Genomic DNA, 19,190 nt, shown 5'->3' on the forward strand with positions numbered 1-19,190 from the left:
TTTCTGAGCTCATAGTCAGGAGTAACCCCTGAGTGTCACCGGGTGTGGCCCAAAATCAAAAACAAAACAAAACAAAACAAAAAAAACAGATACAAAGAAACCAGGAGTGAATTTTGTTTGGGTGAAACCAACGTTTAAGTTGTAAACCAAGAGTAGCCTGCTGTTCTGATTTTAGGAGGTTATTCTGGACTGATGTGGGGCCTCAACCCCGAATAGAAAGCTCTTCCCTCCAAGGCACGGACCGGCTGGTGATCGCTCGCACCGAACTGGTCTGGCCCAGTGGAATCGCCATTGACTACTTAGCTGACAAGCTGTACTGGTGTGATGCCCAGGGGGCCAGGATCGAAATGGCCAATCTGGACGGTTCTGGGCGCCGAACCCTTGCCCAGAATGGTGTAGGTAAGATTTGGGTGTGATCGGTTTCTTTACTTTCACTGAATGTTCATGAGAATTTAGGGTAATGTGTGTGTTTGTACGTACATGAATATACAGTCATCTGCTGAGACAAAAAAAACAGATTGATAGACTGACAGATTTCTCAAAGGATTTATGAGCTCTGGATGAGTGAAAGAATAGTGATGTGAAATCTCTGTCAAGGTTTCCCCAAATCAGGATGAAAGTTAGGGTTCCTGTGAAGTCACAGTGTTGAATATGAGAGAGAGAGAGATGCATGTCATTAAAAAAATATGGGGGCTGAGCTGAAGAAAAAGCACAGCTGTAGGGCGTTTGCCTTGCATGAAGCTGATTTGAACAGATGGTGATTCAAAACCTGGCATCCCATATGGTCCCCCGAGCCTGCCAGGAGGGACTTCTGAACACAGAGCCAAGAGTGACCCCTGAACACCATCAGTGTGACCCCCAAAAAACAAACAAACAAACAAAACACACCCAAAAAATATGGGAGCTGGAGCTATAGCACAGCATGGAGAGTGTTTACCTAGCACACAGCAGACCCAGTTTCGATATCCGGTATCCCATATGGTTCCCAAGCCTTAACCCTTGAGCACCACTGGGTTGGCCCAAAACAAAACAAAACAAAATAAACTAACTTTTTTTTTGGGGGGGGGGCACACCCAGCGGTGCTCAGGGGTTACTCCTGGCTGTCTGCTCAGAAATAGTTCCTGGCAGGCACAGGGGACCATATGGGACACCGGGATTTGAACTAACCACCTTTGCTCCTGGATCGGCTGCTTGCAAGGCAAATGCCGCTGTGCTATCTCTCTGGGCCCAAAATAAACTAAATTAAAATCACATATCTCCCCATAAATGTTTTTATTTTTATTTTTTTGGTTTTTGGGTCACACCTGGCAGCGCTCAGGGGCTACTCCTGGCTCTATGCTCAGAAATCGCTCCTGGCAGGCTCAGAGGACCGATCATATGGGATGCTGGGATTTGAACCACTGACCTTCTGCATGAAAGGCAAATGCTTTACCTTCATGCTATCTCTCTAGCCCCCAACATATCACCATAAGTTAAAATTGAAGCTTTTTATTTTATTTATTATTATTATTATCATTATTATTATTATTATTATTTGGTTTTTGGGCCACATGGGTGATGCTCAGGGGTTACTCCTGGCTATGCACTCAGAAATTGCTCCTGGCTCAGGGGACCATATAGGACGCTGGGGATTGAACCCAAGTTCATCCTGGGTCAGCCGCGTGCAAGGCAAACACCCTACCACTGTGCTATTGCTACGACTCCCAAAATTAGAGCTTTGATATAGGAAGATCTAAAGAATGTGAGTAAAACTTTCTAACCAGAATGTAAAGATGCCATATTCTAAACTCTAACGCATGGCATGGCATGGCATGTATTTTGTTTAGGGGTGTGTGTGTGTGTGTGTGTGTGTGTGTGTGTGTGTTTAAATTTTGTACCCAAGACAGTGCTCAGATTTTACTCTTGTCTGAGCTCAGGGGTCACTCCTAGAGGGTCTCAGGGACCATGTGTGAATGTCAGAGGTAGAATCTGGGCCTCCTGAATGCAAGGCAAGCACCTTACCCGCGGAAATATTTCTCCAACCCACTATTTTGTGACTAATTTGTTTTACTGGTGGATGAAAAGGCAAATTCTTAGAGGACTCTTGTCGAACCCAGCACAAATGAGAACCATTTCTGCCATCATAGCGCCACCTGCTGGCACATGTGGGCGGCTTCTCAACCCATTGTCCGGGATTCTTAAGATGGAATGAAATGTTTTTGTTTGTTTGTTTCTTTTGGGGCCACACCCGGTGGCGCTCAGGGGTTATTCCTGGCTGTCTGCTCAGAAATCGCTCCTGGCAGGCACAGGACACTGGGATTCGAACCAATCACCTTATGTCTTGGGATCGGCTGCTTGCAAGGCAAACGCCGCTGTGCTCTCTCTCTCTCTCCGGCCCGGAATGAATTTTTAAATTGGATTGAATTCCCTCCGGTGGGAAACTCAATTATGGCTGTTCTACAAACTAAATGCAAGTGAAGGTGAGGTCTCAAGTGAAACACCTTGGCTAATTCTGTCTCCTGCCACACTTGGGCGAATGAGGGCATTCTGCCGAGCAGCGGAACGGTCACAAGGAGAAATATTGTCCAAGGTCACTTCTGTGCTCTCTCAGGAAAATTTAGTCCATAGGAACAGAAAGTAGGATAGTGGTTCCCAGAGATCAGGGGTACAGAGTTTGAGTTTCTCAAACATAGAAAGTGTTGCAATGGAGCTGTATTTCAGGGCAAGTAGAAATGACAGGACTGAATCATTCATTCAGTTTAAGCTGGCAATTTTATCCAGAATGTTCAGTCTCAAGAGGGAGAGTCAGGACAGAGAGGAAGCTCTTGTCTTGTGTGAAGCCAACCGAGTTCAATCCCCAGCACCCCACATGGTCCCCTGAGCACCACCAGGAGTAATCTCGGAGTGCAGAGCCAAGAGGAAGCCCTGAGTGAGTGCAGCTGAGAGTGGCCCCAGAGCAACAACAGCAACATTTCCCATGGTTTTATGACTTTGACCTGGCAGCAAGGAGCAGAATTAAAAATACATCTGAGATACGGAGCTGGGTTTTCTGTCAGTGGTGGGAATTCAGTGTCGAGAGCATAGACTGGCCTGGGGAAATTGATTCAAGTTTCCAAACTAGCATCTCACCAGGGGAGGTGAAAGGCAATCTCCCCTGCAGATGCTGAAGGGTCTTGGAGATGGCAGAGAGGAAGTACAGGAGGAGATGATGGGCAGTGGCCACGGGGCTCAGTAGGGGATCATCATAAGGGAGGATACAAACGACAGCAACTAAAACATTAAGAAATAAAATATAGCAGAGGGCCAGAGCACAGCGGGGAGGGCGTTTGCCTGGCGAGGAATTTACCGGGGTTCTATACCCGGCATCCTATATGGTCCCCCTGCCAAGAGTGATTTCTGAGCGCAAAGCCAGAAGTAACCCCTGAGCATCATTGGGTGTGGCCCCCAAAACCAGTAAATAAATAAATAAATACAGCAGTAGCAACAACAAAAACTCATATTGGGGCTGGAAAGAAGGTACAGGGATCCGGCACTTGCCTTGCAAGTAGCTGACCCCACTTCCAATCCCCGCAAACTGAACCCCCTTAGGAGTAATCCCTAGAACAGAGCCAGGAGTTAGCCCTGAGTACCACCTGGTGTGGCCTCAAAGCACCAATAAATAAATAAAACTCACCAGGCTTCCCTCTTCCTGGTGTGATGATTATTCTCAGCGCCCCCTTGCCCAACTTTTTTGTTTCTGGGCGTCTTTGTACTCTCATCTGGAGACACAGTGTGAGAAGCAGTAATCTTGGAGTCTGGGTTCTTGGGGGTTCCTAACCCCCTGTTTTCTTGGCCCTGCCAAGGCCTGATTCACGGTTCTGAACCTTCACAGGGCACCCATTCGCTGTGGCTGTGTTCGAGGACTATCTGTGGGTGTCCGACTGGGCTCCGCCATCGCTCAGCAGGATGGACAAGAGGACTGGGGGCCAGCATGTGCAGCTGCGGGGCGACCTGCTCAGACCCTCATCGCTGGCCGTGGTCCACCTGCTGTCAAAGCCAGGTACTGAGAAGTGAGGCTCAGTTCTGCCCAACTGACAGGGGCTTCTGTCACTCAGGTTTGGGAACACTTGGGCCTTTGTCCCTACTCACTAATCTGGATGGGGTAGTGTTTGGATTTCCTGAGATCTGGGGTTCGCCCACACTCAAATGTGGCCTTCATTCCTCCAGCTTGTCTGCTTCTCTGAACCTCATTTACTTGCTATTTCACCCTCAAAACTCTCAGATAAAAGGCAACATGGAGGGGACAGTTGCTGGCAGTTTTTCTTTTTCGGCTATTGGGATTGGCAGAGTTGGAGGTGTTGGGGAGTTGGGTCAGTTGGGCCTTGCACAAGCTAGGCATGTACACTAGCATGTTTCTTGTATGCATAGAGCCAATCCTTCCACTGCCCAGTGCCGTGGGATGTAATTTCTAGATCCATGGTCTGAGTTGGTCTCCACTGGAAGGTTAATTTCTGCACCCTGAGCCATCCCAAGGAGCAAGCTTCAGTCAGGAGGAAGCAGACAAGAAAGGCACTTGTGCCCCAGTCCCCCTTCTCTCTTCAGTGCCCCCGGTCTACTCAGTGAGATTGGGACTCAGTTTCTCAACTGCCTTCCCAGAATTCTTTTGGGGACCCCCCCCCACCCGCACACACACACACCAACACACACACCAGCCTTTGACACAGGATGTGTGCAATGCAGAAGCACTGGCTTCTCCCTCAAAGTCTGCACTGGCTTCATGAAGGCGGCCGCCACTGCTAGGGACCCAAAACATAATTTAAGGGGGTGTGAGAGAGAGAGAGAGAGAGAGAGAGAGAGAGAGAGAGAGAGAGAGAGACAGAGAGAGAGACAGAGAGAGAGACAGAGAGACAGAGAGACAGAGAGACAGAGAGACAGAGACAGACAGAGAGAGAGACAGAGAGACAGAGAGAGAGACAGAGAGAGACAGAGAGAGAGGGAGACAGAGAGACAGAGACAGAGACACAGAGACAGAGACACAGAGAAACAGTGAGGGAGAGAGGAGAGAGAGGAGAGAGAGAAGAGAGGCGAGAGAGGAGAGAGGAGAAAAAGAGGGAGAAGGAGAGATAGTGAGGGAGAGAGAGGGAGAGTGAGAGAGAGAGAGAAAAAAAGAGAGAAGAAACAAGGTTTCCCAGTCCATTGGCCATTACAGGCGGATGTTATCACCCCTTAAAGATACATTTAACAGCCCCTGAATGTCTCCCCACACAGGCGCAGATCCCTGTTCGCATCACAGCTGCAGTGGGGGGCCAAAGGCCATCCAAAGCTTGTCTCAAGAAAGTTTGGGGAGAACCCAGAATGGGGAGCCGATTCTGTCTCTGAAGGGCTCCCAGAGCCCTGAAGGTGAGTGAGGAGTTGGTGTGTATCTTTGTGACCCATTTGGCGCCTTACCCCAGGTAAACCTCTCCAGCCCCTTAGTAACAAATTTCCTTTAAAAAGCCAGGAGGGTGTGTGTGTGTGTGGAGAGATAGCATGGAGGTAGGGCGTTTGCCTTTCATGCAGGTCAATGGTTCGAATCCCAGCATCTCATATGGTCCCCCGAGCCAGGAGTAACCCCTGAGCGATGCCAGGTGTGACCTAAAAATAAAAAAACAAAACAAAACAAAACAAAACAAAAAAAAAACAAACACCTACAAAAAAAAAGCCAGGTTGGGGGGCTGGAGCAATGAAGTAAACCCTGAGCACCCCAAGTTGTGATCTAAAGACCAGAAATAAATAAGTAAATAAAATTACTGTGACAAATATATAAGGTTGGGACCAGAGCACAGAAGGGAGGACATTTGCCTCGCATGTGGTCGGCCTCGATTTGATCCCCAGCATTACATATGGTCCCCTGCCAGGAGTAATCTTTGAGTACCTTTGGGTGTGACCCTAAAAGCAAACAAACAAAATATTAGGTTGAAATAAATGCTGAAGGCACCTAAGGAATGTCTGCAGAGGTAGGGAGGGGGTGCTTCTTACTAACCTGCCTTTGCAAATAGTGACAGTGACCTGATTCTTTTCACGGTAAAATTTGCCATTTACTCCTCCATTTACTTCATTTACTCCATTTACTTCTCCAGGTCGGAGCAATAGCACAATGGGGAGGGCACTTGCCTTGCACTTGGCCCACCTGTGTCTGATCCCCACATCCCTTAGGCAGGGATTGGCAACCTTTAACACATAAAGAGCCACTTGGACTGGTTTTCAAAAGAAAAAAAAACCTGGGAGTTCCGGCACCATATAGCAATGCATATATTGTCCCTTATCTTAATGCTATATACAGGATTGTGCAATTAGCTGTCGATCTGAAGAAAAAAAGAACTTTTTCACTTAATAATGTAAAACAATAGGCACTACAGACAATGACCTGAATTGGACAAATTGGACAAATTGGAGCCTAGAATTGGTCTTATGTCAGGAAACTTTAGGGGTAGGGTATCCTTGTATTTAGGCCAAGGCTTTTCCCCCATACTTTGGTGGGCCTATACAAACGATAATTGCCACTCTAATACTGTTTCTACAGTACTCCTTTGACTCTAAACCTTTAAGAAACCACTAGTAAAAATATCTGGAACTGCAAAAAAAATAATGTAAAACATATATTTGTACAAATTAATAGCCAATTAAAATATTTAAGTGATACCACTCCCTGCCCCCCTGCTATTGGCCCTGCTGTTGGAGCCCAAGGCAAAAGTGGGGCCAGAGAGGATAGCATGGAGGTAAGGCATTTGCCTTGCATGCACAAGGATGGTGGTTCAAATCCCGGCATCCCATCTGGTCCCCTGAGCCTTCCAGGAGCAATTTCTGAGCATAGAGCCAGGAGTAACCCCTGAGCGCTGCCGGGTGTGACCCAAAAACCAAAAACCAAAACCAAAACAAAAAGCTTCAAAAGAGCTGTATGGGGCCTCCGGAGCTGCGGGTTGCCAACCCCTGCCCTAGGGTCTCCTACGCCTGAGCACAGAGCCAGAACTCAGCTCTGAGCATCACCAAGTGTGTCACAAAAATAAAACAAACACTTCCAGCCTTTTGTAAATGTTTGTTGTTGCCATGACGTGCCCATTCACGAAGCTGCCACGTGTGCCTGACACACTTCTGTGCTTCCAGGAATCACCATGGCAGTGCCCTGGGCCCTGGCTCTGTGCTCAGAAATCACTGCTGGTGGTGCTTGGGGGTCTTCTGGATGTCAGGGATCGAACCTGGCCCCCTTGGCAGCGTGCAAGGCAAATAAATAGCCCACCACTGTGCTATGGCTCCGGCCCAAGTCGCAGATTTTAAGAGGCAAAGGCAGTGTCCATAGCAGACTTAGGAGCTGGGCTCTCTTTGCACCAGTGTCCCACGGACTCGAGGCTCCTTTGCTCCCACAAAGCTGTAACTACCCCAGGACCCGGGTCCTCTGTCCCTTAGCCCGGAGCTCTAGAATCTTGTTTCCTCGGTCTCCATGTCCCACTTGAAAGTGCTCCTTGCCAGCACTGGGGTTCCTACTCCTCTAACCCTCTTTTTTTCTCTGCACCCTACTTCTCCCCTACTTGGTCCCACCCTCCTACTCTGGTTTTCTAGCAGATATCGATGAGTGAGTGACAGCTGCAGGGAAAATCCCAGCTGTGCCAACAAAAAGCAGGGTCACTGCTGCACATGTGCAGGGAGGACTTGGCCCCAGCCTGCCTTGTCCCCGCAAGTCCCAGACTCCGCAAGCACCTGGGGCCAGTCTGGGGAATCGCAAAGGGTTCAAGTGTTCTTCACTCAATGGCAGCTGGTAATCACCCCTCCCCATTTTTCTGCTTACCCTTTGTTAAAGCTGGGAACGGGGGGATTCTCTAATTCTGTAACTGGAATGCCTGGTTCTGGGGGTGCTGAAAAAGTCCTAGGAGAGAAAGATGGAGGAGGTTGGAGGTTCTGGATCTTAGCTGGGTGTTTCCTCATCATCAATTATAAGGAGTTTTAATTGATTTCCTTCCAAAGCCACTATTTGGGGGCCTGAGTGAGACCATGGCAGGGAGGACTTTGCCTTGCACACAGTCAACCCGGGTTTGATCCCCGGCATCCATCCCATATGGACCCCTAGCACTGCTCAGGTTTCTGAGCATAGAGCCAGAAGTAGCCCCTGAGCACCTCCAGGTTTGCCCCATCCTGCAAAAGTCTTTGGGGTCAGGTAGTAACAACAGGTAAGGTATTTGCCTTACAAGAGGCTGCCCAGGGCCGGGATCCCCTAAACCCCATATATGGTCACCCAAGCATGGCCAGGAGCTTTGTAAATCCCTAAATCACAATTTCCTAAATAGAGTAAGAATCACAGCTCTATTTCTCTCTTTTTAATTGTAAATAATTATCAGGATAATTATCCGGAACCCTTTCTGCTTTGTCTCCTGATTCTCAGGCCCAGAAAGGGGGCCCACTGCCTCCAATCCAGGATGCAAGGCCAGGGGTTGCCAGCTACGTGCCTGTCTCAGCTTGATAACAGAAAGTTCTTAAAGAAGGAAACTTTTGCCCTTGTTCAGCTCTTTCCTGTTTTCCTTTTTTCTTTTCTTTTCTTTTCTTTTCTTTTTTTTTTTTTTTTTTTTTTTTTTTTTTGTTTTTGGGTCACACCTGGTGGCACTCAGGGGTTCCTCCTGGCTCTACACTCAGAAATCGCTCCTGGCAGGCACAGGGGACCATATGGGATGCCAGGATTCGAACCACCAACCTTCTGCATAAAGGTAAACGCCTTACCTCCGTGCTCTCTCTCCGGCCCTTTGCTTTTTTTCTTACAGCACTTTATTTTCCCCAAGGATCAGCTGTTCCTGAAAGTCTGGTCTTATTGTCCCTCTATTCACAGGGTCAGAAAACAATTTTCCTTCGATTAAAGGGACAGCTCCCCTTAGAGTTTGTTCTTTCTGGACAAAGGTCTCTCTGGAGGACCTTTTCCTTCCTTTTCAAGAGCCTTCCGTCTTTCATTTTTGTTTTTTGGTTTTTAGGTCACATGTGGTGGTACTCAGGGCTCACTTTTATTTATTTATTTTGGTTTTTGGACCACATCCAGCAGTGCTAAGGGGTTACTCCTGGATCTACGCTCAGAAATTGCTCCGGGTTTGGAGGACCACATGGGATACTGGGGATCGAACCCGTGTCCATCCTGGACCAGCATGTGCAAAGCAAATGCCCTACTGCTGTACTACCACACTGGCCCCAGGGGGTTACTTCGTCCTTTTATTTTTTATTTGGCCACACCCACAGTGCTTAGGGGTTACTTCTGGCTCTACACTCAGAGATTACCCCTGGCAGGCTCAGGGGACCATATGGATTGCAGGGAATCAAATCCGGGTCTATCCTGGGTTGGCCACATGCAAGATAAATGCCCTACTTCTGTGCTATCTCTCCAGCTCTAGGGGATTACTTCTGACTCTGTACTCAGGGATCACTCCTGGCTGACCTGGGGGACCCTATGCAATGTCAGGGATTGAAAGCAGGTTGACTGCATGCAAAGCAAGTGCCTACCTGCTGTGCTATCACTCCTGCCCTGAAAAACCTTTAGTTTAGAAAATCCCCTCCCAAGAAAGCATTGTGTGGAGCAATTTTGGAGACTCACAGTTGAGGGGTGAGATTGACCTGTTTGTTGGAGAGACTTTTAAAATAGGGAATTTGGGGGTTGGAGACATAGCATGGAGGTAAGGCATTTGCCTTGCATGCAGAAGGATGGTGGTTCAAATCCCGGCACCCCATATGGTGTCCCAAGCCTGCCAGGAGCGATTTCTGAGCGTAGAGCCACAAGTAACCTCTGAGCGCTGCCAGGTGTGACCCAAAATCAAAAAAAAAAAAAAAAAGGGAATTTGAAGTCATGAAATTTGCTTCTACATGGATGATATGCTGAGCAAAATAAGTCCAAGGGAGAGGGATAGACATAAAGTGGTCACATTCATTTGTGGGATATATATATATGTATATGTATATGTGTGTATATATATATGTGTGTATATATATATGTATATATAGTATGGTAATACCCAAGACAGATGATCCAGGAGGACTGTACCACTCTAGGAAGTTTGTCACAAAGAGCAGGGAGTACAGTTAGGTCAGAGAAGGAGAGAGTTGGGAATGACCACTCTGCAAAATAATTGGGTGCAAAATTATTATTATTATTATTGGGTATCAGTGCATGATACCGTTTAGTAACAATACTGCAAACCACAGAGTCCAAAGGGGGGAAAAGAGAGGGAAAGAGAGAGAGAGAAAAAAGAGAAATGCCTGCCTCAAAGGTAGGAAGGGGAGAGGGCGGGGAAGAGGGGAGATGAACTAGGGACTTTGGTGGTGGAAAATGTGCCATGGTGAAGGGAGTTGGACATTGCATCATGAGCAACGTTATAACCATGAAAACCAAAAACTGTATTATGAATAACCTTGTCAACTACAGTGTTTAAATAAAGTAATTCTTTTAAAAACAAAAAGTAATCCATAAAAATATATTTGTTAAGCTTTTTAAAAAGTCCAAGGAAGCCCCTAAAGTGATGTTTCTGCTTCTCTAGCCTGGACCTCACCATCCGGCCCCGCCAGGGAAGACCAGAACTCGGTGAGAGAAATATTCCAGGACTGCCCTCCCTCCCACGATGCCTACTGCTTGCATGGGGGCCAGTGCATATATTTCGAGGTGCTGCAGAAGCCTGCATGCAGGTAGGCCCTGCTGCCCATCACGGCCCAGCCATGTGCTGCTCCATCTCCAACTTTCAGCCTTATGCTAACATGTCTACCTGGAGCTTTTGCTCCTTAGGGAACAAAACAGCAATTTTGAGCTTTGGGAGCCAGAGACGGTATAGGGGTGAGGCAGTGGCCTTGCATGTGGCCTCCTGGATTCTCTTCCTGGTGACCTGCTCAGAGGCTACAGCTGCCTCTGTGCTCAGGGGCCACTTCTGGTGGTGCTCAAAGGAGCTTATGGGGGTGCCAGTAACTGAACCCAGGTCAGTCACATGCAAGACAAATGTCTTCACTGCTGTTCTTTTTACTTTTCTTTTCAGTGGGGGTGGGAAAGAACTCTCCAGGAAGTGCTCATGGACCCCCCAGGGGCCACTTTCATTGGTGCTACTAAGGATCAAAATGATGAAGGACTCCAAGAATACCTTGGTGACACTTTGGGGGCCCTGAGGTGCCAGGAATCAAACCCAGGCATATACCCCACCCCTCATAGACATCTCCCTTTTGTATTTGGTGTGACCCCCCCCCCCAAAAAAAGAATGAGTCATGGAAATATATTTTTTGGTTTTGTTTTTTATTTTTGGGCCACACTGGTAGCACTCAGGAGTTACTCCTGGCTCTGCACTCAAAAATCCAAAAATCAGGGGCCGGGCGGTGGCGCTAAAGGTAAGGTGCCTGCCTTGCCTGCGCTAGCCTTGGACGGACCGCGGTTCGATCCCCCGGTGTCCCATATGGTCCCCCAAGCCAGGAGCAACTTCTGAGCGCATAGCCAGGAGTAACCCCTGAGCGTTACCGGGTGTGGCCCAAAAACCAAAAAAAAAAAAAAAAAAAATCCAAAAATCATTCTTTGTTTTTGTTTTTGTTTTTTTGGTTTTGGGCCACACCTGGTGACGCTCAGGGGTTACTCCTGGCTATGCGCTCAGAAGTCGCTCCTGGCTTGGGGGACCATATGGGACACCGGGGGATCGAACCATGGTCCGTCCAAGGCTAGCGCAGGCAAGGCAGACACCTTACCTCTAGCGCCACCGCCCAGCCCCCAAAAATCGTTCTTGACAGGCCTGGGGGACCATATGGGATGCCAGGGATCAAACCCAGGTCCATCCTGGGTTGGCTGCATGCAAGGCAAACACCCTATTGCTGTGCTAACATTCTGTCTTTGTAAGACACTTATCTTTGACTCTGGCAATAATAATCAATTGTTTGGACACGAGTCAGGTGAGCTAGGTCAAAGGGCTGGAGCACATGATTTTCAACACTGGATTCTTTAGGTTTAATACCTACCACCATAAGATTTCCCAAACCACCATCTGGTGTGGTCTCAAAAAGAATCACATTGCTTTTCTCTGTTCTTCCTTCTGCACCTCAATGCTGAAAGCAAAGTTTCTTGTTGAACAGACCTTAGGTGATTTTTTGTTTTTCGTTTTTTGTTTATCCCCTCTTTAAATCTGGATCCTGCAAGACTAATGGTACCAGGAAGGCTTCTTCCCAGTAGGGGGCAGCCTCAGTTTATTCTTTTTTGTCTTTTTTTTTTGGGGGGGGCACACCCATTTGATGCTCAGGGGTTACACCTGACTAAGCACTCAAAAATTGCCCCTGGCTTGGGGGGACCATATGGGACACCAGGGGATCGAAGCGCAGTCCTTCCTTGGCTAGCGCTTGCAAGAGACACCTTGCCTCTAGCACCACCTCTTCGGCCCCAGCCTCAGTTTATTCTCAGGACAGGGCATGCCTCCTCCCAGCAGTTCCACCAGGAGCTGCAGCTCCTTCTAGAATGTTCTTTACCCCCAGGAAGAAAGTCACCCAAAGCCTTTGTGTCTCCACAGACACTTTCAAAACTATGCAATTCTCTAACACTGTGCCTCAAACTGTTCTCTGTCCAAAGATGCACTTCGCTTTTCATTTAAACATAAGAGATTCTCCAAAAAAAAAAAAAAAAAATAGAAAAAAGGGGCCGGGCGGTGGCGCTAAAGGTAAGGTGCCTGCCTTGCCTGTGCTAACCTTGGATGGACCGCAGTTCGATCCCCTGGCGTCCCATATGGTCCCCCAAACCAGGAGCAACTTCTGAGCACATAGCCAGGAGTAACCCCTGAGCGTTACCGGGTGTGGCCCAAAAACCAAAAAAAAAATAAATAAATAAAAAATAAACATAAGAGATTCTTTTCTTTGTATCTGCATTGGTGGATTGTATGATAATCCACTGCTGCACCACTGCAAATCTGCATGTGCCCATTACCCGATTGCCAACTCCTGAATCTCAACCCCTCCCTGGCCCCCTTCTCTGACACCCCTTCTAGGGGTGTCTGAATGTTTATGATCATTTTCTTTATTTAATCTCTGTGTTGGCTTCATCAACTGCCACATTCTTTGGCCTAGAGGCCAATAGGGCATCTCTGCCCCTGACTTGCCCAGCTTTGGTCCATGCTAGGGGCTTTGCCTTAGATTTAACTGGTGAGTCCTCTGGAATTCAGCTTCCAAGAAACTGGCCTGGGATCAGTATTCCCACTGCAAATGATCTCCCCTCCCCCCCAGCCCTCTGGGGTCCCCACTGGTCCCTCCTGGTAATGGACCCAGACCTGTGGTGCTCACACCCTGAGTTGCCCTGACTCGGCGCCAACACCTGTGTCCTGTTGTCACAGGTGCCTTGTGGGGTACCATGGGCCACGCTGTGAATACCTGGACTTGCATTTCCGCAGTGCCCAGCCCTGGCAGCTAGGGGCTGGCACCGTGGCAGCAGCCTGCCTGGGGGCCCTGCTCCTGCTGCTCCTGCTGCTGTTGGGGGCCCTTTACTACCACAGGTGAGCTTCCCCTTCCCCCTCCTGCCCTGCCCTCCCTTCCCTTCCCTTCCCCTGCCCTGTCCTCCCACTTTCATCCCCTCCCCTCTCCTTCTCCTTCCCTCACCTCTCTCCTACTTCCTCTCTTCCTCCTCTCCTTTCCCTTCTTTTCCCTTCTCCTTCTCTCCTCCTCTCCTTTCCCTTCTTTTCCCTTCCCCTTCTCTCCTCCTCTCCCTTCCCTCACCTCCATTTCTCTTCCACTCTTCTCCTTCCCTCCTTTTACTCGCCACTTTCCTCCCTTCCCCTCCCCTCCTCTCCCTCTCTCCTTTTTTCTTCCTTTCACTCTCCTCCCTTGCCTTCCCCTTCCTTCTTCCCTGCCCTCCAAAGAGGAACTTTCTCTGCCCCCTGAAAAGGGAAACTGGTCCTGTCTGGGTGGCTCAGCTCTGTGCCCCCTCCTGTGAGGCTCTCTGTGTGGGAGAGAGGTCAGAGTGAGCTCCGCAGGGCCTTCTCACTCCCACCTCTCTCCAGCGCATTGAGCTCCTCCGTTCCCCAGCAGAACCCGCAGAGGAGCACGGGGCCCTGGTCCCGCTGATGGTGGTGGTGGTGGGTCGCTTGTCCGCTTTTGAGACTGTCGCAGGCCCTGGTTTTTCCTCAGGACTCAGAAGCTGCACCTGAGCTCGGCTAAGAACCCCTCGGAAGCTTCCCTGGGCCAAGGAGGAGCCGGAGAGGCGGGGGCGCCCCCTGCCCCCCAACCTTGGGTAATGCAGCAGAAGGGATGGAGGGAGCAAGAGGTGGGCTAGTTCCATCCGTCTCTCAGCCTCTCTTAATGGCTTCCAGCATGGTTGTTATCAGCCTGGTGTCTTGGGCTGGCGGAACTGTCCCCAAATCTGTCCCAGGTGGGCAGCGCCCACATTTCAGGGCATTAGCAGTGCCTGGGACCTCGCCTTCCCTCAGGGCTTGTCTGTGTGTTAACTCATCATTCCCAGACCTTTCAAAGGATTGCTGGGAAAAGGCCTCAGAGCCTCCTGATTTCCTGAACATTTTTCCTCACCCACAGTTTCTGCTGACAATAGGTGTGCATTTCACAGGTAGAGGTACAGCCCCCCTCAAAGGCATACTTCCTGACCTACCTCAATCCTTTTGTGGATGCCACTTATGGCTTTTTTTAATTTATAAGTCAATTTTTTCTTTTCGGGGGTACACCCAGTGGTGTTTAGGGATTATTCCTGGCTCTGTGCTCAGGAATCACTCCTGGCAAGCACAGGGGACCATAGAAGATGCAGGAAATCGAATCTGAGCTGGCTACATACGAGGCAAACACCCTCCCCACTGTGCTATTGCTCTGGCCCCTATAAATAAATTGAATCACCATGAGAGACTCAGTTACAAAGTTGTTCATGACTGAGTTTCCATCATGCAGTGTCCAACACCCTTTAGAAACTGTGGTATGGGCCCGGAGAGATAGCACAGCGGCATTTGCCTTGCAAGTAGCCGATCCAGAACCAAAGGTGGTTGGTTCAAATCCCGGTGTCCCATATGGTCCCCCGTGCCTGCCAAGAGCTATTTCTGAGCAGACAGCCAGGAGGAACCCCTGAGCACCGCCGGGTGTGATCCCAAAACCAAAAAAAAAAAACAAAAAAAAACTGTGGTATGGCTATGGAATATGCAATGGAGTACTATGCAGCCATTGGGAAAATGAAGTCATGAAATTTGCTTCTCCATGGAGAGATATGGAGTATTAGGCTGTGCAAAATGAGTCAGAGAAAGAGGGATAGACATAGAATGATCACACTCATCTATGGGATGTTTAAAAAAAAAAAGAGATAGTATGGAAATAATATCCAGAGACAATAGAGATGAGGACCAGGAGGACTAGTCCATGATAGAAGCTTGTCACAAAGAGCTTGCACGAAGTGCAGTTAGGACAGAGGAGAAACCACTATGACTATGATACTTGGGAATGATCACTCTGGACAAGAGGTGGGTGCTGGATGGAGAGAAAAGTGATAGGCATGATACCCCTCAGTAACAATATTGCAACCCACAGTGTCTAAAACATAAGCTTCTTGCAGGCTGCATCCCTGGTTGGCAAGACAGATTTAAATGTACTTTGTGACTATTTATGAATGACCACCTGTTCTCCCCACCCCTTTGTTCTCTACAGTTTGTGGTTCTAAAGGAACACCAGGACCTAAAGAATGAAAGATGCCCAGACCCCCTCAAGCCTGCTCATGGGGCAGAGGCTGGCCAGCAGCCCCTGCCGAAGTCAGGTAGGAGTGTCTTTCCCAGATCCTGATGTTCTCTGAGGCCAAGACTCCTGCTTACATCCACTCGATGCTGAATGGGACAGTGTGTGAGGGACTGAGCATGCATATACCTTCGAGTGGTTATTTTGTTTTGTTTGTGTTTTGTTCTTTGGGAGCTGCACCTAGCAGTGCTCAGGAATCACTCCTGGAAAGCTCAAGGACCGTATGGGATTCTGGGAATAGAATCCAGGTTGGCTGCATGCAAGACAAACAAATCACTGTGCCATGGAGGGTTTATGCCTTTTGAGTCCTGCCTTCTGCCGTGTCTCCCTTTCATGCAAATCTGTTCACACTCAGCTGCCAGCTGTGCCAGGGCACAGTAGCAAGCAGAGTGGCACCCCTTGCTGTGAATTAGCACTAGGATTAGGATTCATTCTAGGTGCTTGGAATCTCCATGTGTGACCTGAACACTGGCGGCTAGAGAGTAAGTACAGGATTAAGATTCTCACCTTGCATGTGGCTGACCCTGATGTAAGCCCCACCACCAATTTACAATCTCCAGAGCTTTACCAGGAGTGTTCCCTGTGTGCAGAACCAGGTCAAGCCCCAAGCACGGATCCGATCCCAAATCAAACTCGAACCTAAAGCAGGGGTCCGTTGGTTGGAAGGTGGATGGTCACATCTGTGTGTCCTGCCTCTGGGTCTCTAGTCCATGTGGGGCTGGTCAGGGTGCATGGTCCATGAATGTGAGGGTAGGTTCTTTTTCTTTTTGCCCTAGGACCTGTGCCACTCACCAAGTAGAAGAGTCCGCAGTCATCTGGAGCGAGCCCAGAGCAAGATTGTTGCCTACTGGCCTCTCTCGAGCAAGACTGCTGTCCAGGGGCCCTGTGGGTCTCTGGGCTCCTCAGATCCAGACATGCATGGCCTTGGATATCGACTAGCTCCCTCCACTCCTTCCTCTCATTCTGGCAGCAAAGGGCCTGAGGCCACCACAGCAAATGGAGCAGGCACAGGGTGGTGGGATGAATGAGCTAAAAGAAGGGCTGCAGGGGCCAGACAGATAGCATGGAGGTAGGGCATTTGACTTGCATGCAGAAGGATGGTGGTTCAAATTCCGGTATTCCATATGGTCCCCTGAGCCTGCTAGGAGCGATTTCTAAGCATAGAGTCAGGAATAACTCCTGAGTGCTGCTGGGTGTGACCCCAAAACAAATACACAAACAAAAAAAGAAGGGCTGGAGGTTCCAAAAAGATAGCACAGTGATCAGAGCATTAGCCTGGCACGTGATCCACTCAGGTCTAATCTCTTGCACCCCATATAGTCCCCCGAGTCTCACCAGAATTGATCCCAGAGAGCAGAGCCTTGAGCACCAGCAAGTGTGGCCCAACAACAAAATAAGTTTTTAAAGAAAGGGCTAGAAATGCAGTACAGTGGGTAATGCACTTGCCCTTCATTCTTTCGGCCCTGATTCTATCCCTGGCAGCAGATAGGGCCCCCTGAGCATCTCCAGGAGTGATCCCTGAGCACAGAGCCAGGAGTATGCTCTGAGCACAACACAAAAACTGACAAAACAACAATAATCTGAAGAAAGAGAAGCAGCAGCTGTGGAAATGACAAACACCAAATCTGCCCACCGAAGTCTTTGAAATGGAGCTGTCACTGTACCCTGACCTGGGACACGCATGTGCCTCTGCTCACTTTTATTCCTCCACCGCATCCCTCTGCAGACTTGATCTAACAATACTACCCAGCAGAACTGCCTGATTATAATTGGTGTTACCTTCATTAATCAACAGAGAAGGCGTTTTTCCTTCCTCCTGCAGCTCCAGGAAATTGGGGGTTACTTTGGGTAATCACGCCCATCTGGTCCATTTTATTTTCTTTGATTTGGACAGAACATTGAATTCAATCTCAGGGAATGGTTAGTGTTAAAATCACAGTTCTGATTCCTGGCATGCCATGCACTTATCCTTGGGTTCACACTGTCAATCTTGCAGAGTAGATTAAGGACAGATGAATGACAAATGTGCTCATGTAGAACCTGACAAGTTTCAAAACTCAGTGCTCTGCTTTCTGGGTTTTAAAGTCTTTGAATGACCTGAAAAGAAAAAGAGTGCAGATATGAAGGCGCTCACCTTGCATGCAGCTGACCCTGGTTTGACCCCTGATACTGCATATTGTTTTCAAAGTCCTGCCAAGAGTAGTCACCCATAAGCACAGAGCCAGAAGGAAGCCCTGAGAATTTCCAGGTGTAGCCCCATGTCACAACCATCCCCCCTCTAAATGATCTTCGAATGTGGCCCTAGGATGTGGCTCAAAGTGGGAGAATATTTAGCTTGTATGTGAGAAGCCTTGGGTTTGATCCTCAGCACCATTAGAAAAAAACTTTGAATAGAGACATTTCAGTTAGTTATTTTTGTTTAGGGGACTACACCTACCAGTCTCAGGGGGGCTTCCCAGCCTGGAACTCTGAGGTCACAGCTAGGGGGCCCATGAACTACCAAGGAGAAAAACCAGATTCCCACATGCACATAGTCAGTGCTTTGAATTCTTTGTTTGGCTCCAAGGTTTAAAACATTACCCAAGGGCTGGGAAGGTGGCGCTAGAGATAAGGTGACTGCCTTGTAAGCTCTACCAAGGAACGGACCGCAGTTCGATCCCCCGGCGTCCCATATGGTCCCCCCAAGCCAGGGGCGATTTCTGAGCACATAGCCAGAAGTAACCCCTGAGCGTCAAACGGGTGTGGCCCAAAAACAAAAAAAAAATAAATAAATAAAATAAAATAAAACATTACCCAAAAGGGGTTGGAGAGACAGCACAGCAGTAGGGCGTTTGCTTGACTGGCAGCTGACCCAGGACAGAAGATGGTTCGAATCCTGGCATCCCATATGGTTCCCTGAGCCTGCCAGGAGCGATTTCTGAGCACCGAGCCAACAGTAACCCCTGAGCACTGCCGGGTGTGACCAAAAAACAAAACAAAACAAAACAAAAACATTACCCAAGAGACCCCAGAATTTTTGCTGTCATTTCTTTTCTCTCCCTATATAGATTTTCCAATGAAAATGCTGATTCTCTCTTTGCATGTTTGCGAACTTTCACTGATTTTCAAATATAAGATTGTCAACAACTGGTCAGTTTGATTTTCCTTATGGAGATATTATTATTGTAGAAATGATTAACAAATCTTCTAATTATTTAAATAAAAGCACCATAAGATCAACTTCTCGTGTATATCTGGTTGAGTAATAAATCATTTGTTAGAGGTGAACCCAAGAAATTTGTTAAACACTCTAATTGAAAAAAATTGCTAATGTCTCTCTACCTTTATGAGGTGAAATTCCACAGGGTTTTTTAATAAAACACCAACATTTCAAGACATTGTACTACAAACGATGCTTTTGTGTTACTCATCATTGGAATGTTTGGGGTTTTAGGTTTTTCGGCTTCTGCTTTAACAGTTGACGGCTTATCTTTTGTTTCTCTTCAGCCTCTCGGACTTTGGTTCTAGCAAAG

At 48.3% G+C, this 19,190-nt stretch overlaps 1 protein-coding gene across 1 annotated transcript in view; it reads left to right on the plus strand.

Moving 5' to 3' along the window:
- EGF (epidermal growth factor) overlaps window positions 1-16,533 on the plus strand; it is a 29,316-nt gene extending 12,783 nt beyond the window's left edge. The window contains exons 9-16 of the mRNA XM_049786551.1: window positions 176-399; window positions 3,851-4,018; window positions 5,227-5,358; window positions 10,497-10,641; window positions 13,296-13,454; window positions 14,086-14,188; window positions 15,595-15,700; window positions 16,455-16,533. Coding sequence (XP_049642508.1) covers window positions 176-399; window positions 3,851-4,018; window positions 5,227-5,358; window positions 10,497-10,641; window positions 13,296-13,454; window positions 14,086-14,188; window positions 15,595-15,700; window positions 16,455-16,477 — 1,060 coding nt within the window. The 3' untranslated portion in view covers window positions 16,478-16,533. The remainder of the gene's footprint in view (window positions 1-175; window positions 400-3,850; window positions 4,019-5,226; window positions 5,359-10,496; window positions 10,642-13,295; window positions 13,455-14,085; window positions 14,189-15,594; window positions 15,701-16,454) is intronic.
- Window positions 16,534-19,190: the final 2,657 nt, after the last annotated feature.

The sequence above is a fragment of the Suncus etruscus genome, chromosome 14 (genome assembly GCF_024139225.1).
Source record: "Suncus etruscus isolate mSunEtr1 chromosome 14, mSunEtr1.pri.cur, whole genome shotgun sequence".
NCBI lineage: Eukaryota > Metazoa > Chordata > Mammalia > Eulipotyphla > Soricidae > Suncus > Suncus etruscus.